General features: G+C 32.5%; 4 protein-coding genes and 1 long non-coding RNA gene across 5 annotated transcripts; 2 read left to right on the forward strand and 3 right to left on the reverse strand.

Annotated features, from left to right (window-relative positions):
• Positions 1-2,768: 2,768 nt before the first annotated feature.
• Positions 2,769-5,104, reverse strand: LOC126683387 (acetylserotonin O-methyltransferase-like). The gene is made up of 2 exons (XM_050379260.2): positions 4,313-5,104; positions 2,769-3,207 (listed from the first exon to the last, which is right to left on the reverse strand). Exons 1-2 carry the CDS (start codon positions 5,063-5,065, stop codon positions 2,911-2,913), a joined length of 1,050 nt encoding a protein of 349 aa, XP_050235217.1. The 5' UTR covers positions 5,066-5,104; the 3' UTR covers positions 2,769-2,910.
• A 5,243-nt stretch (positions 5,105-10,347) lies between these two features.
• Positions 10,348-11,557, reverse strand: LOC126681491 (uncharacterized). Its single transcript, XM_050377032.1, has 2 exons — positions 11,311-11,557; positions 10,348-11,138 (listed from the first exon to the last, which is right to left on the reverse strand). Exons 1-2 carry the CDS (start codon positions 11,555-11,557, stop codon positions 10,348-10,350), a joined length of 1,038 nt encoding a protein of 345 aa, XP_050232989.1.
• A 3,521-nt stretch (positions 11,558-15,078) lies between these two features.
• Positions 15,079-15,950, forward strand: LOC130015533 (uncharacterized). Its single transcript, XM_056105860.1, has 2 exons — positions 15,079-15,303; positions 15,519-15,950. The coding sequence occupies exons 1-2, from the start codon at positions 15,079-15,081 to the stop codon at positions 15,948-15,950; spliced, it is 657 nt and encodes a 218-aa protein (XP_055961835.1).
• Positions 15,951-16,536: 586 nt separating this feature from the next.
• Positions 16,537-17,914, reverse strand: LOC126680635 (uncharacterized). Its single transcript, XR_007641258.1, has 3 exons — positions 17,421-17,914; positions 16,861-16,953; positions 16,537-16,715 (listed from the first exon to the last, which is right to left on the reverse strand). It is a non-coding gene; the product is annotated as an uncharacterized LOC126680635 (long non-coding RNA).
• Positions 17,915-18,000: 86 nt separating this feature from the next.
• On the forward strand, positions 18,001-20,546 carry LOC126680634 (F-box protein SKIP23). The gene is made up of 2 exons (XM_050375784.1): positions 18,001-19,371; positions 20,347-20,546. Exons 1-2 carry the CDS (start codon positions 18,145-18,147, stop codon positions 20,356-20,358), a joined length of 1,239 nt encoding a protein of 412 aa, XP_050231741.1. The 5' UTR covers positions 18,001-18,144; the 3' UTR covers positions 20,359-20,546.
• The last annotated feature ends 370 nt before the right edge of the window (positions 20,547-20,916 follow it).

Here is a 20,916-nt window from a genome sequence, read left to right on the forward strand (position 1 = left end):
AAATCGTCTTACAAAAATAAAATCAATGTTACAAAACTGCTTCGCTAAAATAGAACAATCTTCAACTAACAGGTCAGAATCATTAGACATAGGATTTTTAATGTCCAACACCACATCCACAGCGTCCGACTCGATAATCACATCATCAAGTCCCCTAATCCAACTCAACTCTTCACACTCATTATTTCAGTCAATCCAGGAGAAAAGGACCCCGGAATAACAAGCTGTCTAACTTGAACAATCGAACCCAAATAATCACGGACCACAATTTCAATTCCTATCTTCTCCAACCCGTTAAAAATGGCTGTGTCAACATTGACCTTCGATCTACCTACAGCATGGGCTCTTCACCCGACAAGACCGCCCAGAACACTAACCTGCTGTTCCCTTCGATGCGTAAAGGAGAACGCGCTATAGACCAAGCTGTCAAATTGTTGCTAGCTGAATTAGTAACCTTCTCAACTGCGTCACCCTCATTTTGCCAAACTGTTTTGTTTATGTTCAGCCATAAAGACCAGCAGATCATCCCGCCAAAGAGAGGTATCTGCCAAGGATAAACTCACAAGTAGACCTTCAAACCAATCAGATAACTCAACGATGTCTTCGCCAGAAACTAGAAGACCAGACCGAGCCCAAGTATCCATAGCGAAAGAGCAGCGACGAAATAAATGGTTGACAGTTTCAGGAGTTGAGCTGCACACTGCACAATCAGAAAATGTAAAAACTCTTCGGCTTGCTAGAGCGTCAACAGTAGGCAAATACCCAGCACAACACCTCCATAGAAAATTCCTAACATGATGTGGGATATTCAAATTCCATATTTTCGTCCATATGACTGGCGAGGAATGAGAAAAATTGTCGCATAGAGCTCGATAACAGCTCTTCACCGAGAAACCACCTTTAACATCAAACATCCAACTCCACCTATCATTGACATTGCGGTTGCTCACAGGAACCTTCAGAATTTTATTAACCAAATTGTTATCGAACATATCCCGAAGTAATCCAATATCCCAAGTATTGCCTTCGATATCAAGAAGCTAACTGACTTTAGCGTTGATCATCCCCGGTGGAGCCAAACCATCAATCTTATTATAGTAGACATCGTTCAACCAAGGGTCTCCCGAAATTCGAGTTTTATCTCCATTACCAATCCGGACTCGCACACCTTTCCTCATCACGTTTTGTGACTCACAAATACTTTATCAAACGTAACTTGGATTTGCATCCAACTTAGCATCTAAAAAGGAAGAGTTCCGAATATATCTAGCTTTAAACACTTTAGCCATAAGGTTATTTTCCAAATTGAGTATTCTCCAAACTTGTCTAGACAACATAGCGATATTTAACTCCGTAACTCGTTTAAAACTCATAAGCAGATTTAACATTCAAACACGCTGCCGTTAGACGGGGGTTAATCTGTTCCAGTTTGGTAACGTTAGGGTTATTTTTTAGATTCGAAAAATATTAGGAGGCTAGGTGATAAAACGGAACAAACCTTAGGGTCATATTTGTACCTCAATTCTAATTTTTAATAGTAAGACCCTTTGATCAAGTCAACTAATGGAATTAACTGACAAAGGAAAAAATGATCAAACGTTAGGGATAAATAATTTTTTTCTTAAATATCATGGGATAGTAGTATTTCGCACCTAAACTCATAAAATAAATACTCCCTCCGTCCCAATAGAGTTGTCCACTTTGAGAAATTTTTTTGTCCCAAAACTATTGTCCACTTTCAAAAAGTAACTAACCTTTACATTCAATTTTACTTTATAACCCCTATTTAAAATCCACTAATGAATAAATTGAAAGTAAATTGTAAGTGGACCCTATATTAAATAGGGGTATGATAAGAAAAGTAAGGAAAATTTTATAAAACCCATAAACAATAATTGCCTTTCTTAAACTGTGTGATAAAGGCAAATTGGACAACTCTATTGGGACGGAGGGAGTAATAATTATTTTTATATTATACATATGTAGATCGGGTTTCCGTGAGAATGGAAATTTCCATAGGGTGATTATTGTCTCTTCTATCTCCTCCTCTTTGTGGATGGAAAATGAACTACCCCCTCCTCATACCTATAGAGATAATTAATTACTATCGAAGCGTCAGAAGCGGGCTGCGGCATCGTCCGCCATATTTGGCGAGCTCGGAATAGAAATGTATTCAACGCAAACGATGTGGATAGCGTGAATGACGTTTAAATTTATAAATAGTAGTATCTATAGTTAGTTTGTAATAGTATAGTTCTATCTCTATTAAAAAAAAGTTAATTACTAGAATTTTCCATTCCATTAGAGGCAATCCACATAGAAAACAGAGAATTTTCTCTCTAATATTGCGATCTGTATCAACAGATGTCCTCAATAATTTATCGATTTAAGTAAAACTTTTCTTTCATTAAGATTTGTTATGAAAATATAAGATTTGGTTTCATTATTTTATTGTGGTTGAGTTATTTAATTCATACAGGACCAGAATCAAATGACGTGCCTCTAGCCTCCAAAATCAATACACGATGGATACCATCATCACCTCAACGTTTTTCAATTATCTTTTTAGTACTATATCATGTCCACTTTGATATTTTAACAAGCATTTATTATATAATCAGGTGGAATACTAAAGTTTAAATTGATTTATTTGCCTTAAAAAAGTATTTTAATATCTCTATATGCTTTCGATATACCTTAATGAAACTTTTTATATTTCAAAAAAGAAGAACTAATCATTGATCTTTCTAATTTAGCAACACACCAAATTAACCAGCTTCAGAACTATTCATATTACATAAATGAAATCATTAGAGTACAGTTTAAGAAACTTTAAATTAGGAACACACTGAACCACAAATTTATTATACAAACAACAACAAAAAAAACAGAAGAAAATCAAGCTAAAAATCAAGGGAAGGCTTCAATAATAGATGGCACAGCACCAAAGTATTTGATAGTATGGGAGCTAAAACCAGCCTTTTGAAGTACATATTCCCATTCCTTTGCGGTTCGTTCTTTGCCCTTGACAGTATGAGCCATCATGACCATGTCTAACATTAACCTAACGAACTCAAACTTATCATTTTTTACATCGCCGATCACTTGATCAACAATTATCACCTTCCCATTGCTTTCTGAAATTGCTTCCTTGCATTTCTTTAATATTTGGATGCATTCTTCGTCATCCCAATCATGCAGAACCCACTGTATATATTATATTATAAGGTCAACCTCAAAATGTCACCTTTGCTTGGATTTACAATAATTCATTATATTATTTTAAATTTAAATACAATATATTATGTATTCGTGTATGATATACGATGAATTACAATAAGATGGTATTAACTTCTGATCTAAAAACAATAAAAGAAATATTAAAATGTAATTCTAAATTCTCTAGTTTTTTGTGATTAAAGAAATAAAAAGCAATTCTAAAGCTAAAAATAATCAGACTAGCCAAATAAAATAAAAGGTTAAATTCTATACAAAATTACCACCTTTGTATGTTTTTTCATTTTAATCACGTACTTTAAAAGTGTCAAATAAAATCGTCATCTTTGTCACCGATGAGAAAATCCGGTATCTTTTTCCTTTCAAATAAATGTCCTAATTTGACTAATATCCTAATTAACACAAAAAATAACTTCATCTTACTCTTTTTTTTTGTTGATTCCGGTTGTCGAGTCAACAAAGATTTATCAAATTTTCACATTCGTGATAGATTTGCCAAAAAATGAAAGGTGGTAATTTTATTTGTAATTTTAAAGTACGTGATTAAAATAAAAATTACCACCTTTCATTTTTTGGCAAATATATCACGAATGTCACTTATATCCAATTTGGCAATTACAAAAATTACCAACATCCCTATAGCAGTCCCATTACCACCAGACTTGTAATACTATTTGAAATAGTATTAGGGCATTTTTGTAATACTATTTCATTTTTTTGTAATACTATTTCATTTGAAATAGTATTACACGAATGAAATAGTATTACAAAAATGAAATAGTATCACGAGTGTCAGATTTGACAATTTGGCAATTGTCAAATTGCAAAAATTGGATAAAATTGCAAAGAAATTGTCAAATTGGAAATAGTATTACAAAAAGAAAAAAAATTAGTTTAAATTGTAAAAACACATAGAGGTTTAGACTTTTTGAGCAATTAAACCTAAAAATATTGGATAAACTAGTATTTTCCTAATTAAAAAGTCATTTTTTTGGTAGAATCTATCATTATTTTCATAAAAAGTACCATAGATTCTAAATACCTCTCCTTGTTTGGAATAAATGGTGACACTTACCATGAAGAAAGCCGCATCAGCTTTTGGAACACACTCAAACATGTCACCAGCAACCTGAGTAACACCATCACATTCTTTAGCAGCCGAGATAACATGAGCCACATCAAAATTAATGCCATCAATCCATGGAAACGCCTTAACCAACATCCCTATAGCAGTCCCATTACCACCACCCACATCAACCAAACTATGAACACCATCAAACACCTCTCGACACTTCTCAATAATTTTACCCACAACATTTCTTGCGTTACAAGCCATCCCATCATCGATTAGCCTGCAGTGATCAGTATTTTCTGCTGCAAATTTCCACACATCGTCACCGTTAGCGGCCTCAAAAGCCGCTCTCCCGTTCGCGCGAACGCGACTACTTAGAAAGTTCCATGGGGATAGCATTACCTGACTGCTCTCTAGAAGTAAGAAAGCTTTCATGCTGCTTTCTCCGCGGCCCAGTAAACGGCGGGAGAGCGGCGTGTGGGCGTAGCCCGTCGCGCCTTTGTGGGTGGGGCTCTCTTTGAAGATTTTGTTATGCACCAAGAACCTCATGATGCTATAAAGAGCGGGTGGATCGCACTCGAGAGTTGACGATAATTCGGAGAGAGTTACGGGTTCTTTATGATTTTCTACGGCGTCCGAAATTCCGAGCTCAATAGCACACTTCACCACTGCCATATTCGTAAATCCGAATATGTAATTCCACATTTCGACTTCTGCTTGTGCCTCTTCTTCTCCATTTTCTTTCTCATTACTCATTTTTCTATTTTCTTTGGGTTATGTTTTATCAGCAAATATGAAAATGTGAGTGTATATAGGCTGATCAAGTCGCACCTGCAATGCCAGTAAAAAATTATTATTGAAAGAGACATGAATAAATAATTAAATCCGATTATGATGATAAAAGTAACGTCCACTATTATTAAAAAACATTTTCACGTTCATTTCAATAATAGTTTATGTGGAGTGGTTCAGCTTGGTCCTATATCTTTGTCGAGATTCTTCAAGCCTGACATTTGATGAGGAAGATCTCATCAAAAATATATCAAATTATTAAAAGAATTATATTCTATTCATAAATGTACCATTTTTATTCATGATGCTCCTGTTTCAAAAAGTTATCTTTTCAATTCCTATACTTGTCAAATTTTGATTCTTATTCCATTTTGTATATTTTTTTAAGGGTTAATTACATATAAAATCATCACCTTTACACGAATTTTCAAAAATAACACGAACTTTAAAACGTGTCAATTCAGGGCATTACCTTTCATTTCTTTTCAAAAACAACATATGCACGTTTTTAGATAAAATTTTGCTGACTTGGACACCCGATGGGAGTGCCACGTGTCATTCCACGTCAGCAAAAATACCACTAAAAATGTGTCCATGTTGTTTTAAAAAAAGAAAAGAAAGGTGGTGCCCGGAATTGCCACATTTTAAAGTTTGTGTTATTTTTACAATTTTATGTAAAGGTGGTGATTTTATATGTAATTAACCCTTTTTTTAATATCTCTATTTACAATTTTTTTTCTTTTAAATTATAAAAAATGTCAAATGACTAAAAGGCCAAGCCTTTTATGAAATTTTCTAAAAAGTCCAAACTTTTTAATTTTATTCAATTTGTCCTGAAACGCATGATTTCGTTTCAATTCTGTCCAACTACACAGTTTCACTTATGTGGCGCTAATGTTTGACAATGTCACATCAGCGCCACGTAGGCGCCGCATGAGTAAAATTACATAGTTAGTACAAAAATGACCCTAATGTATAACCTGTATCTCATGTTAGCACCTCATATTTTGGATTTTAAAAATGATCCTAACATCTTAAAAAGTATCAAAAATGACCCTTCAGTTAACATTTTCGTTTAATGCCGTACACATTTCTGTTTAAGGCCGTTCATTTTTTGTGTTCTTTTTATACTTTTTCACAACGTTAAGATCATACTTGAGATCCGAAATACATGAGGTGCCAATAAGAGACACAAGGTATATATGGGGATCATTTTTGAACCTTTTTCCTTTAGAATATTATGGTCAATTTGGGTAGTTTTCAATTTTTCTCTAAAAAATAGTACTCCCTCTGTCCCAAAATAATAATACATTTTTCTTTTTCTTTTTGTCCCAAATAGTTGTCCATATTACCTGTAAATCACAATTTAAGATATTGATTCTTTCCTATTGTCTTTATTTAAAGTGTATCATTTATTGCTATTAGTTTAAAAAGTAAATTAGTCATAACATTTAATAAGAATATGATAGGAAAAATTAATGTAAAATTGTGAAAAGTTAGAGCACTAATTGTATTTTTTTAAACTATGTGAAAAGGAAAAAGTTGACTATTATTTTGAGACGGGGAGTAGTATTTTGGGTTTTTTATATGAAATACTGTCTTTATTTTCAACATTTACTTATTTACTACCTTTTCTAAATCTTTACATTTCATACTAACTTTATTTTCTTTGTACTACTTTTTGAAAAAACTTTACTTTTTATATTAACTCCCATTTTTCAACATTTTCTTTCATCGTTTTTAATTATTTTTTGGATTAATTCCATAAAAAGTCACGACCTTTACACGAATTTTCATTTTAATCACGACTTTTAAAAATTGCCATATAAAACCATGACCTTTTATTTTTTTTTCAAATCTATCACGGACTATTTTTCCGATGAATTTTACCTTTTATTTTTTTTCAAATCTGCCGGATTATGATAGCCACGTCATCAAAAATACACCAAAAAATAATTTGGTGATAGATTGAAAAAAAAATGAAAGGTCGTGCTTTTATATGACAACTTTTAAAAGTCGTGATTAAAATGAAAATTCGTGTAAAGGTCGTGACTTTTTATGGAATTAACCCTTATTTTTTTCACCATTATATTCTTGCACTTAATATTTATCACATATTTTAGTTTTAAATTTTTTTTAAATTTTTTTGATTTATTTTTTGGGATTTCGATTTTTTTACTGTTGATGTTTTTCGTCAGTTTTAATATCAACACAAAATCAACACAAAATCAACATATGTAATAAACTAACTAATTTAGATTTTTTTAAATCTTTGTTTACAGTAATTTATATTTTTCAACATTTTTTTAATTTAATTTTAATTTTTTTATTTTATTTGACATATAATGTGTTCTTTTTCGTTAATGTTAAAATCAAACAAATATCAACATAAAATCAATACAATATCAACATAAGATCAACATTTTAACATAACAATAATTTAACATAATTATTGTCTTTTTCGCCAATGCTAAAATCAACAAAATATCAATCGAAAATCAACACAATATCAATATTGTAATATAACAATAATTCAACATCATTATTTGTCTTCTTCACCAATGCTAAAATCAACAAAATATCAACCGAAAATCAACACAATATTAACACTGTAACATTATAATAATTCAACATCATTATTTGTCTTCTTCCCCAATACTACCATATCATTATCTAGTCTCAATTTAATTTAATTTAAATTTTTTAGTTTATTTCATAACAATATTATCTTATTTGTCAATGTTAAAATAAAAAAAATCAGTTGATATCAATATAAAGTTAACATAAAACCAACAACACTGTAATATTACAATAATTCAGCAGTCAATCATCATCAACAAATCGTTCCGCAGAATAAAAAAACATATAAATACAACAAAACACAAAAAAAATGTAGAAATAACAGAATTTTATTCCATAAAATCACAAAATTATTCTACATAACATAAAATGAGTATTAGATTCTTTAAAGATACTCTTTATACATGTTAAATGGTGAAAAAACAGTAAAAAAAATAAACAAATACAGATCTGAAAATAAAAAAACGAACAAAAAATTTCAGATCTAAAATCAAAAAGATAAAAGAAAAATGGCGGTGAGGCAGAGGCGGAACGGCAGAGGCGGAACGGCAGAGGCGGAACGGCAAAGACAGAACGGCAAAGACAGAACGGCAAAGACAGAACAGTGCACAGATTTGAGAATTGTATAAAATGTGAGTTGAGAAAGAAGGAGAGAGAAAATTAAGGAGAAAAAATATAATAGTAATTATGAAAATTTATATTATTAAGATTCTATTTATATGAATGGTATAAAAATAATGGATTGTTCCTTACATGGTAATTTAGAAATATCAAATATGTATCATTATAAAAGTAAATTAAAGAGAAATTTACCAAAAATGTCCTTTTTTCAAAACTCTTTCTTCCATATTTTTTTAAGGTCTTACATCCATACCAGAATTTGTAATCCCGTTTACTTTAATGGCAGAATATATTTTGTCCACCATTGGAGACGAAAGAAAAGCTCGAGCTTATTATTCATTCAAATACTAATATTCCTATTTATTCTCTGTTCCAATGACCGCCTCCATTAACCACTGCCATACCATCCATAACTCACTCAGAGGCCGAAATTTAAAAGAAGGACACGATTTGACGGATTTTGATTAATTTATGATGGAGTAACGAAGAAGAACTCTAAGCCAAAAATGGAGTCGGTCGAAAGCAGAAAAAGAAAGAGATAAATCAGATCTGCATTTGAAGGTTGGAGGTTGAAGGAGATGGATAAAGGTTCAATTTTACTCAATTGGGTCAAACTGTAACTTTTTCCACTCCTTATATAATGTTATGGAGAAAGTTTCATTTAAGTCATATGGGTAAAACTGCTATTTTCTCCTTTAGAAATAAATTATGAAGAAAAAATTAATAATTGTTTACGGGTCAAATTATTAATTACAAAAGATCAAAATGATTTAATATTGAATTTTTGTATATGTTAAATAATAAAATTGTATATGTTAGTATTACATTTCAAATCAGATTAAATAATTTAAGCAATTTTTTTATAGTTAAATGAATCTAATAAATTTTAAATAAATAAATAAACAAAAAATAAACGAAAGATAAACGATAAATAAATTTATTATTTAATTAAGGAAAATTTTATGTTTGTCTAAAAAAAAGATAACAGTTCGTTGTGTTCTCTCTACTTATAAAATAGAAGCGTGCCATTTTTATATCCTATAAACATAAAACAAACTAAAAAAGAAATAGTGTAACGTAATTTTTTTCAAAAGTTTATGTTTTATAAAATAAAGAAAAATTTCAAAAAAATAATACAATAGTAAATAATTGTGTAACATAACATTATCCAAATAAACCGAAAAAATTGGAAGATAAATTTAAAATAAATGATTTGTTAACAGCGTTCGTATGAACCATATAGTTCGTGGTTAAGCAACATAATTTTTTGTTATATTAATAAATACATCTAAATAATATAAAATAAATGAAAATATTTAGAAAATAAAATATAAACCAAAAATAAATATTAGCCAAAATAAAAAACTTATTGAATAAGATAAAAGTAATTATAATTTAAATTTATTGGAACTAAAATTATACACATAATATAAATTAAAAATTAAAATAAATAAATAAATCATGATAAATATAAAACAGATCTTAAATTAATTAAAAAATAAATATTATATAAACAGAAAATAAATATTACTATAGAAAACAAAAATTGAAGTTGTATCTTTTTTCTAAACAGAATGATTATAATATCATCAATTGGAAGATTCAGAGTACAAAATTCGTTGGAGATCAGGGGGAGGGTTCATATACCATCCCTCATTCTACAAAAAGGGCATATCTTTGCTAACCCAGTCTGCAACATAATTCTGGGTACGGCTAATATGAGAATAGTTACAAGAATGAATTAAAGAGGATAAAGCCCGGATTTCTTCCACAATTGACCGGATATCCCACGGAATAATTTTGTTGTTGCAATTGCAGTATTTTATCACAACTGAAGAGTCTGATTTGCAATCGACTTGATGCCATTGGAAGTAGATTGCGGACCTGACTGCATCCCGGAGAGTGAGGGCCTCGGCTGTAAGCGCTGATATGCAACAATAGCTTTTAGCCTTTCCAAAAATGAGATCACCGTGGTGATTTCTACAGACAACAGCTGTTGTTCCAAGCTTTGTGTTGCTGTCCAAAGAGGCATCAGTGTTGATCTTTTATCTGCCGGAGGGAGGTAATAGCCATTTGGCAGTAGGACTTGAGCTTGGCCTAAGGGCTGAGAGCTGATTGCAGCTGGTTGGATGAGAGGTAAAACCTTGGAGAGCAGCTCTTACTGTAGCAATAGGATCGACAACTTTTTGATGAAAAATAAGAGCATACCTGGCAAGACAAATATTCCAACAAATATAAGCTACACGCAAAATTTGACCTTTCATGCTGGCATTAGCTAAATAATCAGAGACATCTATCCACCAATCAATAAAAGAGTTGAAATTCATGTTTTGGGTGATAATTCCCAGGTTGCTAGCAAACCAGGTTTGCTTGGAGGTGGGGCAGTGGAAGAGCATGTGGGTCAGGGTTTCATCCTCCTGGTTACAGACTTTGCAGGTAGCAAAAGCTGAGATGTTACGCGCTTGGAAATTGGATTGCACTACAAACGAGTTGGTGGCACAACGCCAGATGAAGCAGCTAAGCTTCGGAGGGCCTCCAAGATTCCAGATGGATTTCCAGAAAGAACTGAGGTGGGAGTTATCCCCACCAGGATTGGAGGTAAGGAGCTTGTAGCCTGATTTAGCAGAGTAAATCCCTGAATTTGTATAGTGCCATATCAAGCTGTCAGCAGCGTTCATATGCCCAATAGGAATGGATAGGATCAGCTTGCTTTCTTCTTCAGAGAAAGTTTCTTGAATGAGGTCCAGGTTCCAAGAGCTGCTGTTAGGGAGGGTGAGGTCTGCAACAAGGTTGATGTTTTCTGGTCTGGTCGTAGGATGATGGAGTTTGAAGTTCTCTGCATCCGGAACCCAGCCATGATTCCAAATTTCTATAGATTGGCCATTTCCAATTCGCTAGTGAGTCCCTCGCAAAATAGCCTCTCTTCCTTTCAGTAGGCTATGCCAGGCCCAAGAGGGTTTGGATCCCAGTTTTGCATCAGCAAAGGAGGTATAGGGGGAAGTAGATACCTTTGAGGGTGGTTGCCCACAGGGAATCTGTATCATTTAGGAGCTTCCAGCTCTGTTTAGCAGCGAGAGAGAGATTTAATTCAGCCATTCTTTTGAAGCCTATGCCCCCTTCCAGCTTGGGATTGGTAAGTTTGCTCCACCGGAGCCAATGAATGCTTCTTTTGGTGACATCTTCATTCCACCAGAACTTAGACGCCAGACTTTCTAGCTTCTTTGTGACTGATATGGGAAGCACAAATATTGTCATGAGAAAGGTTGGAATGTCTTGGAAAATAGACTTGAGGAGGACTTCTCTTCCTGCTTGGGACAGTAGCTTGCCTTTCCATGCTTAAAGCTGTTTCAGAATTCTCTCTAGATGGAAATTGCAAGCTTGAACTTTGGAGCTTCCCCAATTAGAAGGTATCCCTAAGTACTTGCCAATATTAAGAACTTCACCCACTCCGAGACCGGAGGAGATAAAGGTTTTAAGGGGTTGGGGGGTGTCGGGGCTGAAATAAAATTCAGATTTGTGAAGGTTGATATTTTGGCCGGAGGCTCTGGAATAATAGGCTAAAATGGCACTGAGGGTGTGGGCTTCTTTGGGTGTAGCTTTTCCATAGATAATGGTGTCATCGGCGAAGAGGAGGTGGCTTATGATAGGGCATCGAGGGTTGATTTTGTAATCGATGTAGTTTCCTTCAGTTCTCACTTTATGAATGAGTCTAGATAGCACATCAGACACTAGGATGAAGATGTAGAGGGATAAGGGGTCCTCTTGCCTGATGCCTCTTGAAGGTTTAAAGAGAGGGGTAGGAATGCCATTAACCATAACAGTCAACTTACCTGAAGTTATACAGGACATGACCCAGTTAGTCCACCTTGGATTGAAACCCAGACTACTGAGCACTAAGTGAATGAAGTTCCAGTCTACTCTACGAAAGCTTTCAGCATGTCAAGCTTTAAGGCAAAGAACTCACAACCAAATAAATGGCTTAAACCAGTGCTTTTTCTACTATTACTTTCAATGTTTTTATTTTTTGGATCAAAGTACATGAGGCGTCACGATCCAATTCATAAATTGTGACCGGCGGTAAACTATCGGGAGTGTTATCTCTGAAACCCGTAGTTAGCCTCGCGGATAAACATATAAATATAACATAAAATCTGTATAAAATCAATGTTTGAGGATAATCGAGACTCAAACCTTAATCTAGCAATATAATCAACAACCTAAAATAATGCTCCGCACAAGTCCATACCATTTTACCATCTCGTATATATTTTTGGTTTACAATTATTGAGCATGTTTTTTTCAAATGGTGACTGGCTTATACGATTAGACAGCCCACTTGATTTGGATCAAATAATGAACCGATTTTTTTCTTTTGGGTTGGTAGTGGTGGTAGGGGATCTACGGTGGCGTTTGTTGCCACCGCCTAAAATTGGTAATTGATGTTCATTGTTAGACAACACAATTTTTTAATTATATTAATATATAGATATATAAATAAAAAATAAAACAAAAATGATAATAAACATAAAATAAATATATTATAGATAATTCATTAAAAAAATATATTATAGATAGATAATAAATAAAGACAATATATATGTAATAATAATACTATATAAAATATTAAAAATTACCGAATAGGAAAAAATGTCTCATTCAAATCTATTGGAACTAATATTATGTATATAAGTGAATAAAAAATAAATAAAAAACCAACGTTAAAAAAATTAAAATAAAAAATTATATAAATAAAAAATAAACAAAAAGTAAATATTAAAAAAAAGACGGAAATTATAGTTGTATCTTCTCATCTCACCCTTTTAAGCGGAAAAAGTATAAAATGATCTGCGTTTTTTGGCTAAAATACATGCGCGGTTCTTGATAGTTTTGTAATTATTTTTAGGCACAAGATACAAAAAAACCCTCGTAGTTTTCACAAAAGTACAGATCAGTCCTTTTACTTTTTTGGGGAACAATTAAGCCCTCTTTGTTTTCAAATAGAACAAATAACCCCTTTCGTCCAACATTATTAAAAACGCTCGTTAATGGCTGACATGACTCTTATAATCATATAGGAAAAAAGTTCAAAAAAAAATTTAATGTATAAAATATTTACCAAATATTTGAAAGGGATAATTGTCCGAAAAGTAAATTAAAAGGGTTTATTTATTCAATTTTAAAACAACGAGGGTTTTATTGTTCAATTTTAAAATCATGAGGGTTTGATTGTGCCCAAAAAAAATAAAAGGGCTGATCTGTACTTTTGAAGAAAAGTCGAGGGTTTTTTTGCACCTTTTACCTTATTTTTAATAAAATGTGGTAGGTTTGTTATATATTTTTTTTATATGGTAAAAAAGTAAATATTTTTATTTTATGATATTTTTGTAAAACTTTTTAAATTAAATTTGAATGTTGGTTATTTAAGTAAAAAATTTAGTATTTTTACAGATTTCCTTGCCAAATATCATTTCCGCTTGAACAATGTTTGGGCCTGGGCTTTTCCAGGAAACCCACAATTTCTAGGGCTGAGATCACAAATCACCCAAATGGCCCCCTTTTTTGCATTTATACATCAGCTAATTAATAAATGCAGAAATCTCTCACAAAATAAAAATAGTTTTCATAAATACCTCAGATAATAAGACACGGAGATTTTCATTTAAAAAAGGACAGTAGTACCCTTCCTTAAATATAGTCAATCATGAATGAGGAAAGAGTGCCTTTCCAAAATAACAACAAACGTCTTCTTCAAGCTCAAGATAACAGCCATTAGAGAAAAAACCGAGCTCCAAAGATCAACCAAAATCAACGATTCCTGCTCAATATCAACTCGATTTATGATTTAAAGTTCGATCTGAAAAGCATCAAACAACAAATCATCAAGAACAGCAAAGGTAATCGAAAAATTCAATTTATAGATTGAACAATTAAAATCATACAGATGCTCATCTTGAATGCATTTTTTCTGTAAATCGCGAATTGTTTAGATTAACATATATAAATGTATAAACATAAATTATTGATTGAAATTGTAGACTGAAATTGATGATTGAAATTGTTGATTGAAATTATTGATTGTGAATTTCTGGAATCATACACATTAGCACGTAATTTTATGTCAATTTCTGGAATCATTGATTGAAATTGTTGAAATATGCAGATTTTTTTTTACTTTTAATTGTATCAACTGTAAAACAAATCTAGTTGCTTTTTAATATATACAAATATATTTGATATGTTAATTAGTATAAATTCTACTATGATTACGTTCATATGTAGGTTGCTTATAATATCCAGCTGCTTCTTTTTGAATATTTTGATTTTTTATTATAGTTATGGAGAACATTTTAGTTTTTGTTCATCACAATGGAAGATGGAATCAAAATTTGGAATACATCAACTTTGAGCCAATTGGAATAGTAGTCAAGACAACATGTGACTACAACATCATTCAAGAGATTCCATACAAGCAACTCTAAATCAACAACATGTCAACTATCCTGGAAATTAAATATCAAGTCAGAAGCAACTATCCACCTTTAAAAATAACAGACAATGCAACTTTATCATTCTACTTAGAGCTCAAAAAGAATGAATCAGATTGCATGAAGTATCTGTTGTGTAATTCGACAACATCGAAAGGAAGTGAGTTTTTTAGATTCAACATTCACCTTGTCGAATGCCGACATTCCACATTCAGAATCAACATCAAAGTCAACATTTGAGATTGGATCAACAAGTGAGAGGCAGAAGGGTAACTTACCTGATTTAATACAATGTGCAAGAATGATATCGACTATTTCATGAAGAAGATAGACAAAATAGATAAGAAATTGAGGCCTTATCTAAACGATGTTGGTTACAGCAAATGGACAAGAGCTCATTACGGTAATAACAGGCACGCAACCACGACGACCAATATTGTTGAATCTCTCAATTCAAAAATACAAGCTGCCAAGGATCTTCCAATAACAACATTGCTAGAGTACCTACGGTCATTGGTACAAGAATGGAGCTATTCAAATAGATTTTAGCAAGGTCAACATTCACATCACTATCAAAAAGAGGAGAAGATATACTGAATGATAACTACATCCAGTCTCTAAGATTAGTGGTAAGTTTTCCTTCAATATTATTTTGGTGAGATAGATAAATTTTAGTGCAGTTTATTTAAGGTTGATTTCTAGTTGATGTTAATTACAATTATAAAATGCAGGTTTCAAATTCAACAGATTACTTAAAATCAGTGCTTGATCAAACAACAACTTTCATTGTCGACCTCAAAGATAGAACGTGCACGTGTAGAAGATTTCAGTTGGATGGAATACCATGCCCTCATGCAATGGCAATACTAAGGGAAATAAACCAAGAACCTTATAAGTTTTGTTCGAGTTATTATAAGAAAAAAACATTGTTGAAGACTTATGAGGAAACAGTATATCCAATAGAAGATCAAAAAATGTGGACTATACCAGAAGAAGTGGCAGAAATGATTGTAGCAACACTAATTGGAAGAACAAAATCTGAAAGGCCTAAGAAGAGAAGGTATAAATCTAAAAGTGAGATTTCAAATCATAACAAATGCAACAGATGTAAACTGTATGGTCAAAATAGGAAGACATGCAGAAGTATGCCAAAGGCAAATTAGAGTTTATCATCAGTTGATTGTCAGTTTACTTTGGGTTTACATGGATTTTATTTCAATTTTTTTACAGGTTATAAAGACATTAAATATTCTTTTTAATTTTCTATAGCACATGAAAAATGTACAAAGAAACATGAAAAGAAAATTTATAAAAAAATTTCTTATGTTAGTATTTGAAATTTCTTTAATGTTAAATTCGGGTTTACATACACAAATTTTAATTTTTTTTTAGTTTACAAACATTACATACAGAATATTAATATTATGATTCAATTGTGTATAAAAATATAAAAATATAAAACAAAATGATCCTTCATTAGTTTTTTATTTTACTCACAGTTGACTTGCTGTTGACATATAGTTGATTTGAAAATCTGTAAACAAATCAAAATAAATAGTTTTCACATATGAAGACATATAAATGAAAAAAAACAATTAATAAAGTATAAAAAAACATTCTTACAAGCATTCATAAAAAATGAACTATAAAACACAATAAAACAGTATTAATATCCAAAGTACTTTTCTAAAATAGAAAATCACAACAATAAAAGTCTAATACATAAAAGAAATTATTGTTTAGTGTGCCTCTTGTACTTGACTGGACATTCATCTTCACTAACCATGTTAGAATGTTCCTTCCAATTACCATACGCATACAAGGAGGAAGCATAGCGAGCACGATGTTCTTTAGCAACAAAATCAGATCCCATTTCTTTTCCATCAATGAAAAATTCAGCAACACAAACCATATGGATTCCACAGTCACTAAAACAAAAACACAAGTAGATAAAAATGATCAAAACACATAATAAAATATCAGGTTAACATGTAGTTGACATGCAGTTTATTTACAGTTGACTCAATATAAAATATATGAAAAAAAACAAAGTGATAAAAAGAAAAGACTTACTTATCAGATTGAGTATGCAGATTTTCAACAAATTTAACTTCAAATGGATCAGATCTTTTTTTCCCTTATACGGACCAGTAGTAACATTGATGTCTTTGTGCAACTCATACAAAAGAATCAAATCAAAAAACAGAAATAATTTATTCAGAATACAAAAAGAACAATAAATCAACTACAAATCAACATAACATAAACCAAATAACATGAAAATTTTATGAAATCTGTAAAACAGAGTCAACCACAAATCAACATAAGAAAAGCAAAATCATATGAGAATTTATATGATAGCTATAAAACAGAGGTTAATTTCATTACCAAATAACAATACAAATATAAGTTTTATAAACCCTAAAAAACAGATTAAATGTTCAAATGTCATTGCAAACAGACAACATAAAAATGAACATGAAACATTTAAAATTACTATAGGTATGTTTCTCTAATAAAAATCAAAAAAAATAAACCCTAGCTAAGTAATAAAATGACAGATTTCAGAAAAAATTATCAAAATAGAGTCAAAACAATCAAAAATAAAACAAATAATGATAATGTCACTAAACCTTTGAATTTTGCTGTGGTTTTTCAACCGAATCTCGTTTTTTCCTCTTCGAATCATGGCTTAGTTCAGCTGCCTTCCTTTTCCTAGATGTTCCACCCACTGCTCTCGTTTTAGATGACGCATTTTCTTTCGTTTCATCAGATCTAGGTAAACCTGTTTTTGCAGTGACATGGGTAGGAACCGTCTTCTTCCTCATTTTAGGAGGTTTTCGTTTTGCAGCAGCGTCTGAAGCTCGAGTTTGGACCATTAATGGAGAAGAACGACTCGAATGAAGACTAAAAAGTAAAATGAAGAAAAGAATCAACTATATAAAAACGATTAATGACAGTTATTAAGGTTTAAGAAATTCAAAAATGGGGAAAGCTTGAAGAAACGTGTGTGAGTGGGGAAGACATAGTGACGTGGAGAATCATAAGCTAAAAGAATAGACAGGTTAGTGTGTTAGTGGGTAGTTAGGGGCATAATGGTGATGAAAAATAAATGATGTATAATTGAAAAGTATTAAGGACAAAAGGGAGAATTCTGCACTTTTAAATTTAATGGGTCACGAATGTATACAATCAACATGTTTGAGATATAGGATGTAATTTCCTCCAATTTCTATCAATTTTAGCCTAAAACATGTTCATGTATATTCCGTTACCTCTTCTTCATCCTCATGTACATTTTCCATCACTTTCCTGAGAAAACTACAGACACCTCAAGAAAGAAAAACAATATAAAAAATGGCAGAATGGACCCATCTCCCAAAAGACCTATTAGAACAAATCTCAAAACACCTAGACACCTCGATTGATCTCCTCAGATTCCGCTCCGTATGCTCCTCATGGCGATCCGCAATCTCCCCGAAACACCGCCGCTCATCGGGCGGCGCTCTTCGCGTACTCCCCAACGACGGCATATCGCGCACTTCCTTCGGGTTTTACCTCTCGAGAAGAACCGTATTCCTGATCGGAATACCCAATTCCCATAACCAAACAAAGCCGCTGATTAATGGGTGGTTAGTCAAAATTGAAGAGGATAACGGTAACCCGCCACGGGCAAAGAAATTTTTGAATCCATTATCAAGGTATAAATTAAATTCATTGCCTAATGATTTTCCGAGAGTTTTGGACTTGTTTAATCTTAGGGTTTTTGAATTGGGTCAAGAATATGTTTTGCATCATGTGAATTATAATTCGTCGTCTGTTAGCGATCCGGGGAATTTGTACATGGAGAAAGTTGTGATGATTTGGTTGAAAAATTGTGAAAATGCTGACATTTTTGTGTTGCTTACTATCCATGTTTCCGGGAAATTGGCGATTTTTAGAACTGGTGATAAGAAATGGAGTATTATACCGGTTATGAGTTCTCCTTATGATGATGTTATTGTTTATAAAGAGAAGTTTTATGCTGTTGATAATACTGGTAGGACTGTGATTGTCGGGGTGGATTCGGAATTGCATTTGATTGGGAATCCGGTTTTCGGTGGCGATAAGAAGTATTTGGTCGAGTCTGACGGGGTTTTGTTGTTGGTTGATATGTATTTGAGTATTGATACGGCGGAAGAGGGTTTTAGTTTTGGTGAGGAGTTTTTGGAGCATCTTGCGCAGTATATGAGCGAAAGGACGGTGAAGTTTAAGGTTTTTAAGTTAAATGAAGAAGTGCGGAGCTGGATTGAAGTAAAAAGGTTGAATGATCGTGTACTGTTTCTGGGCGATGATTCGACATTTTCTGCATCAGTTTCTGATTTGTCTGGATGTAAAGGAAATTGTATATTTTTCGTGGATAATTTCTTTTATCCGAGGGATGAGAGTCCAAGTACGAGTGGGGGAGATGATGGAGTATTGGCAGGTCGAGATATTGGGGTGTTTGATATGGAGAGTGGTCGTATTGGACCATTAGGGAATTATCCTGAATATGCCAAGATTTTCTGGCCACCTCCGAATTGGGTTGCTTCAACATCATCGGAAGTAAGCCTTCTATTTTGTATGTGTACTGTGTAGTATTACTAGGAAGTTTCACTTTGTGTATCATGCCTTTAATTTTACTGTCCTTGCTTTTGGTTCTCTGTATTGTCAAATAGTTGATTGGCATTTCAGTAATGCTTTTGTAATTTACCCAGAGTTAAGTCATGTGTAGCTTAATGCTTTAGTTAGACTTTTTGAAGGGACAAATATGTACAGTGCAAGGTACAGATGATTATCAACTTGAAAAATAAGGCTTAAGTCTACTAATTTTCATAGTTAATTGCTATAAACAATAACTATTCATGAATCACGGTAGGCTATATGCTAGGTTTAGTGCTCTAATTTATACTCTTTTTATGCAAATTGGTACTTCAGTAGCTTAAGTTCAAGAGAACATTCATTCTAGGGGTACGAGTCCTCAGAAACATAACTTTGAGAAAACTATTTTATAGATCTCCCATTTATGATTAAGCATGGTAATTCAACATCCGCCCACTGATTTCCCATAACTCCTACAGTCTTCATGGATCCTTCCCATGTTTGGGTCTGAGGACTTCCTAGATTTATCTTGCTGTCAATCCACTTCGGATTTTCTTACGAAAGCTTATATCAAGCAGTCTCCAACTAGGATAAACAATTTATACTTCTGTCTCAGATTAGAGAGCTTGCATTTGCATTATTACAAAATTTGCTTCGAAGTTCTGTTATAATGGTACTCAGTTTCCTATTTCCAGACGGACGCTGAGCTTAGGCATTAGTTGTCATTTTTTACTGCTACTGTCATGTGCTTCAAAGTGGTTACCGTTATATTGAGTTGTAGACTCACTCATAATTATTCTCTTAGATTATGTTTGCACATTAGCATTCTGCCTCTGCATCTAACAATGCATTAATGATTTAGATTAATGTCTTTTTTAGATTCTGTTCTGAGTTGTACATATAATGCAATTCTAATTGCGGATTGTATGAATGTGACAGGTGCAAACTTGAAGTCGACATGAAGAGCTTTCTATGAAAAATGATGTTTAAATAATGTATTTCATTGTCGCACCCGTTAAATCTCGTTCTGATCTGAAACTTGGATACCAACACTATTATTGATCTTGGACAGTTGGACCTCTTTTTGTTTATAGAAGAACCTTGAAATCCCGATGAGTATGAACATAATTTTTCTTGAATCTTTAGGGGTCTGATCGGATTGATTATAATTGGCAAATACCGGAAAGTTGAGAGATTTCAGATTCTCATCTTTTGATGGTTTAGTTAGAATTAGAATCCCATCAACATGAATCTACCCGATATTCTGCTTGCCGGAGTACTTCAGGGTTCCACTTGTTAATATGGGTTTAGCTTAATCTGGTTGCTAATATAGAACTAAATTATATGTTTTTCTATTTTGAACCAATCAGTTTTCTTAATAATTTTGAACCTTTATTTGTTTCTTATTCCTTTCAGCTCTTAATTTAGGGGTTTGCAAACCGAATTAAATTTGTTTGATTAGGTTTTAAATTAGATTCAATTTTGAAAATTAAAAGGTTCAGTTTAGTT

The sequence above is a fragment of the Mercurialis annua genome, linkage group LG5 (genome assembly GCF_937616625.2).
Source record: "Mercurialis annua linkage group LG5, ddMerAnnu1.2, whole genome shotgun sequence".
In the NCBI taxonomy this organism is placed as follows: domain Eukaryota; kingdom Viridiplantae; phylum Streptophyta; class Magnoliopsida; order Malpighiales; family Euphorbiaceae; genus Mercurialis; species Mercurialis annua.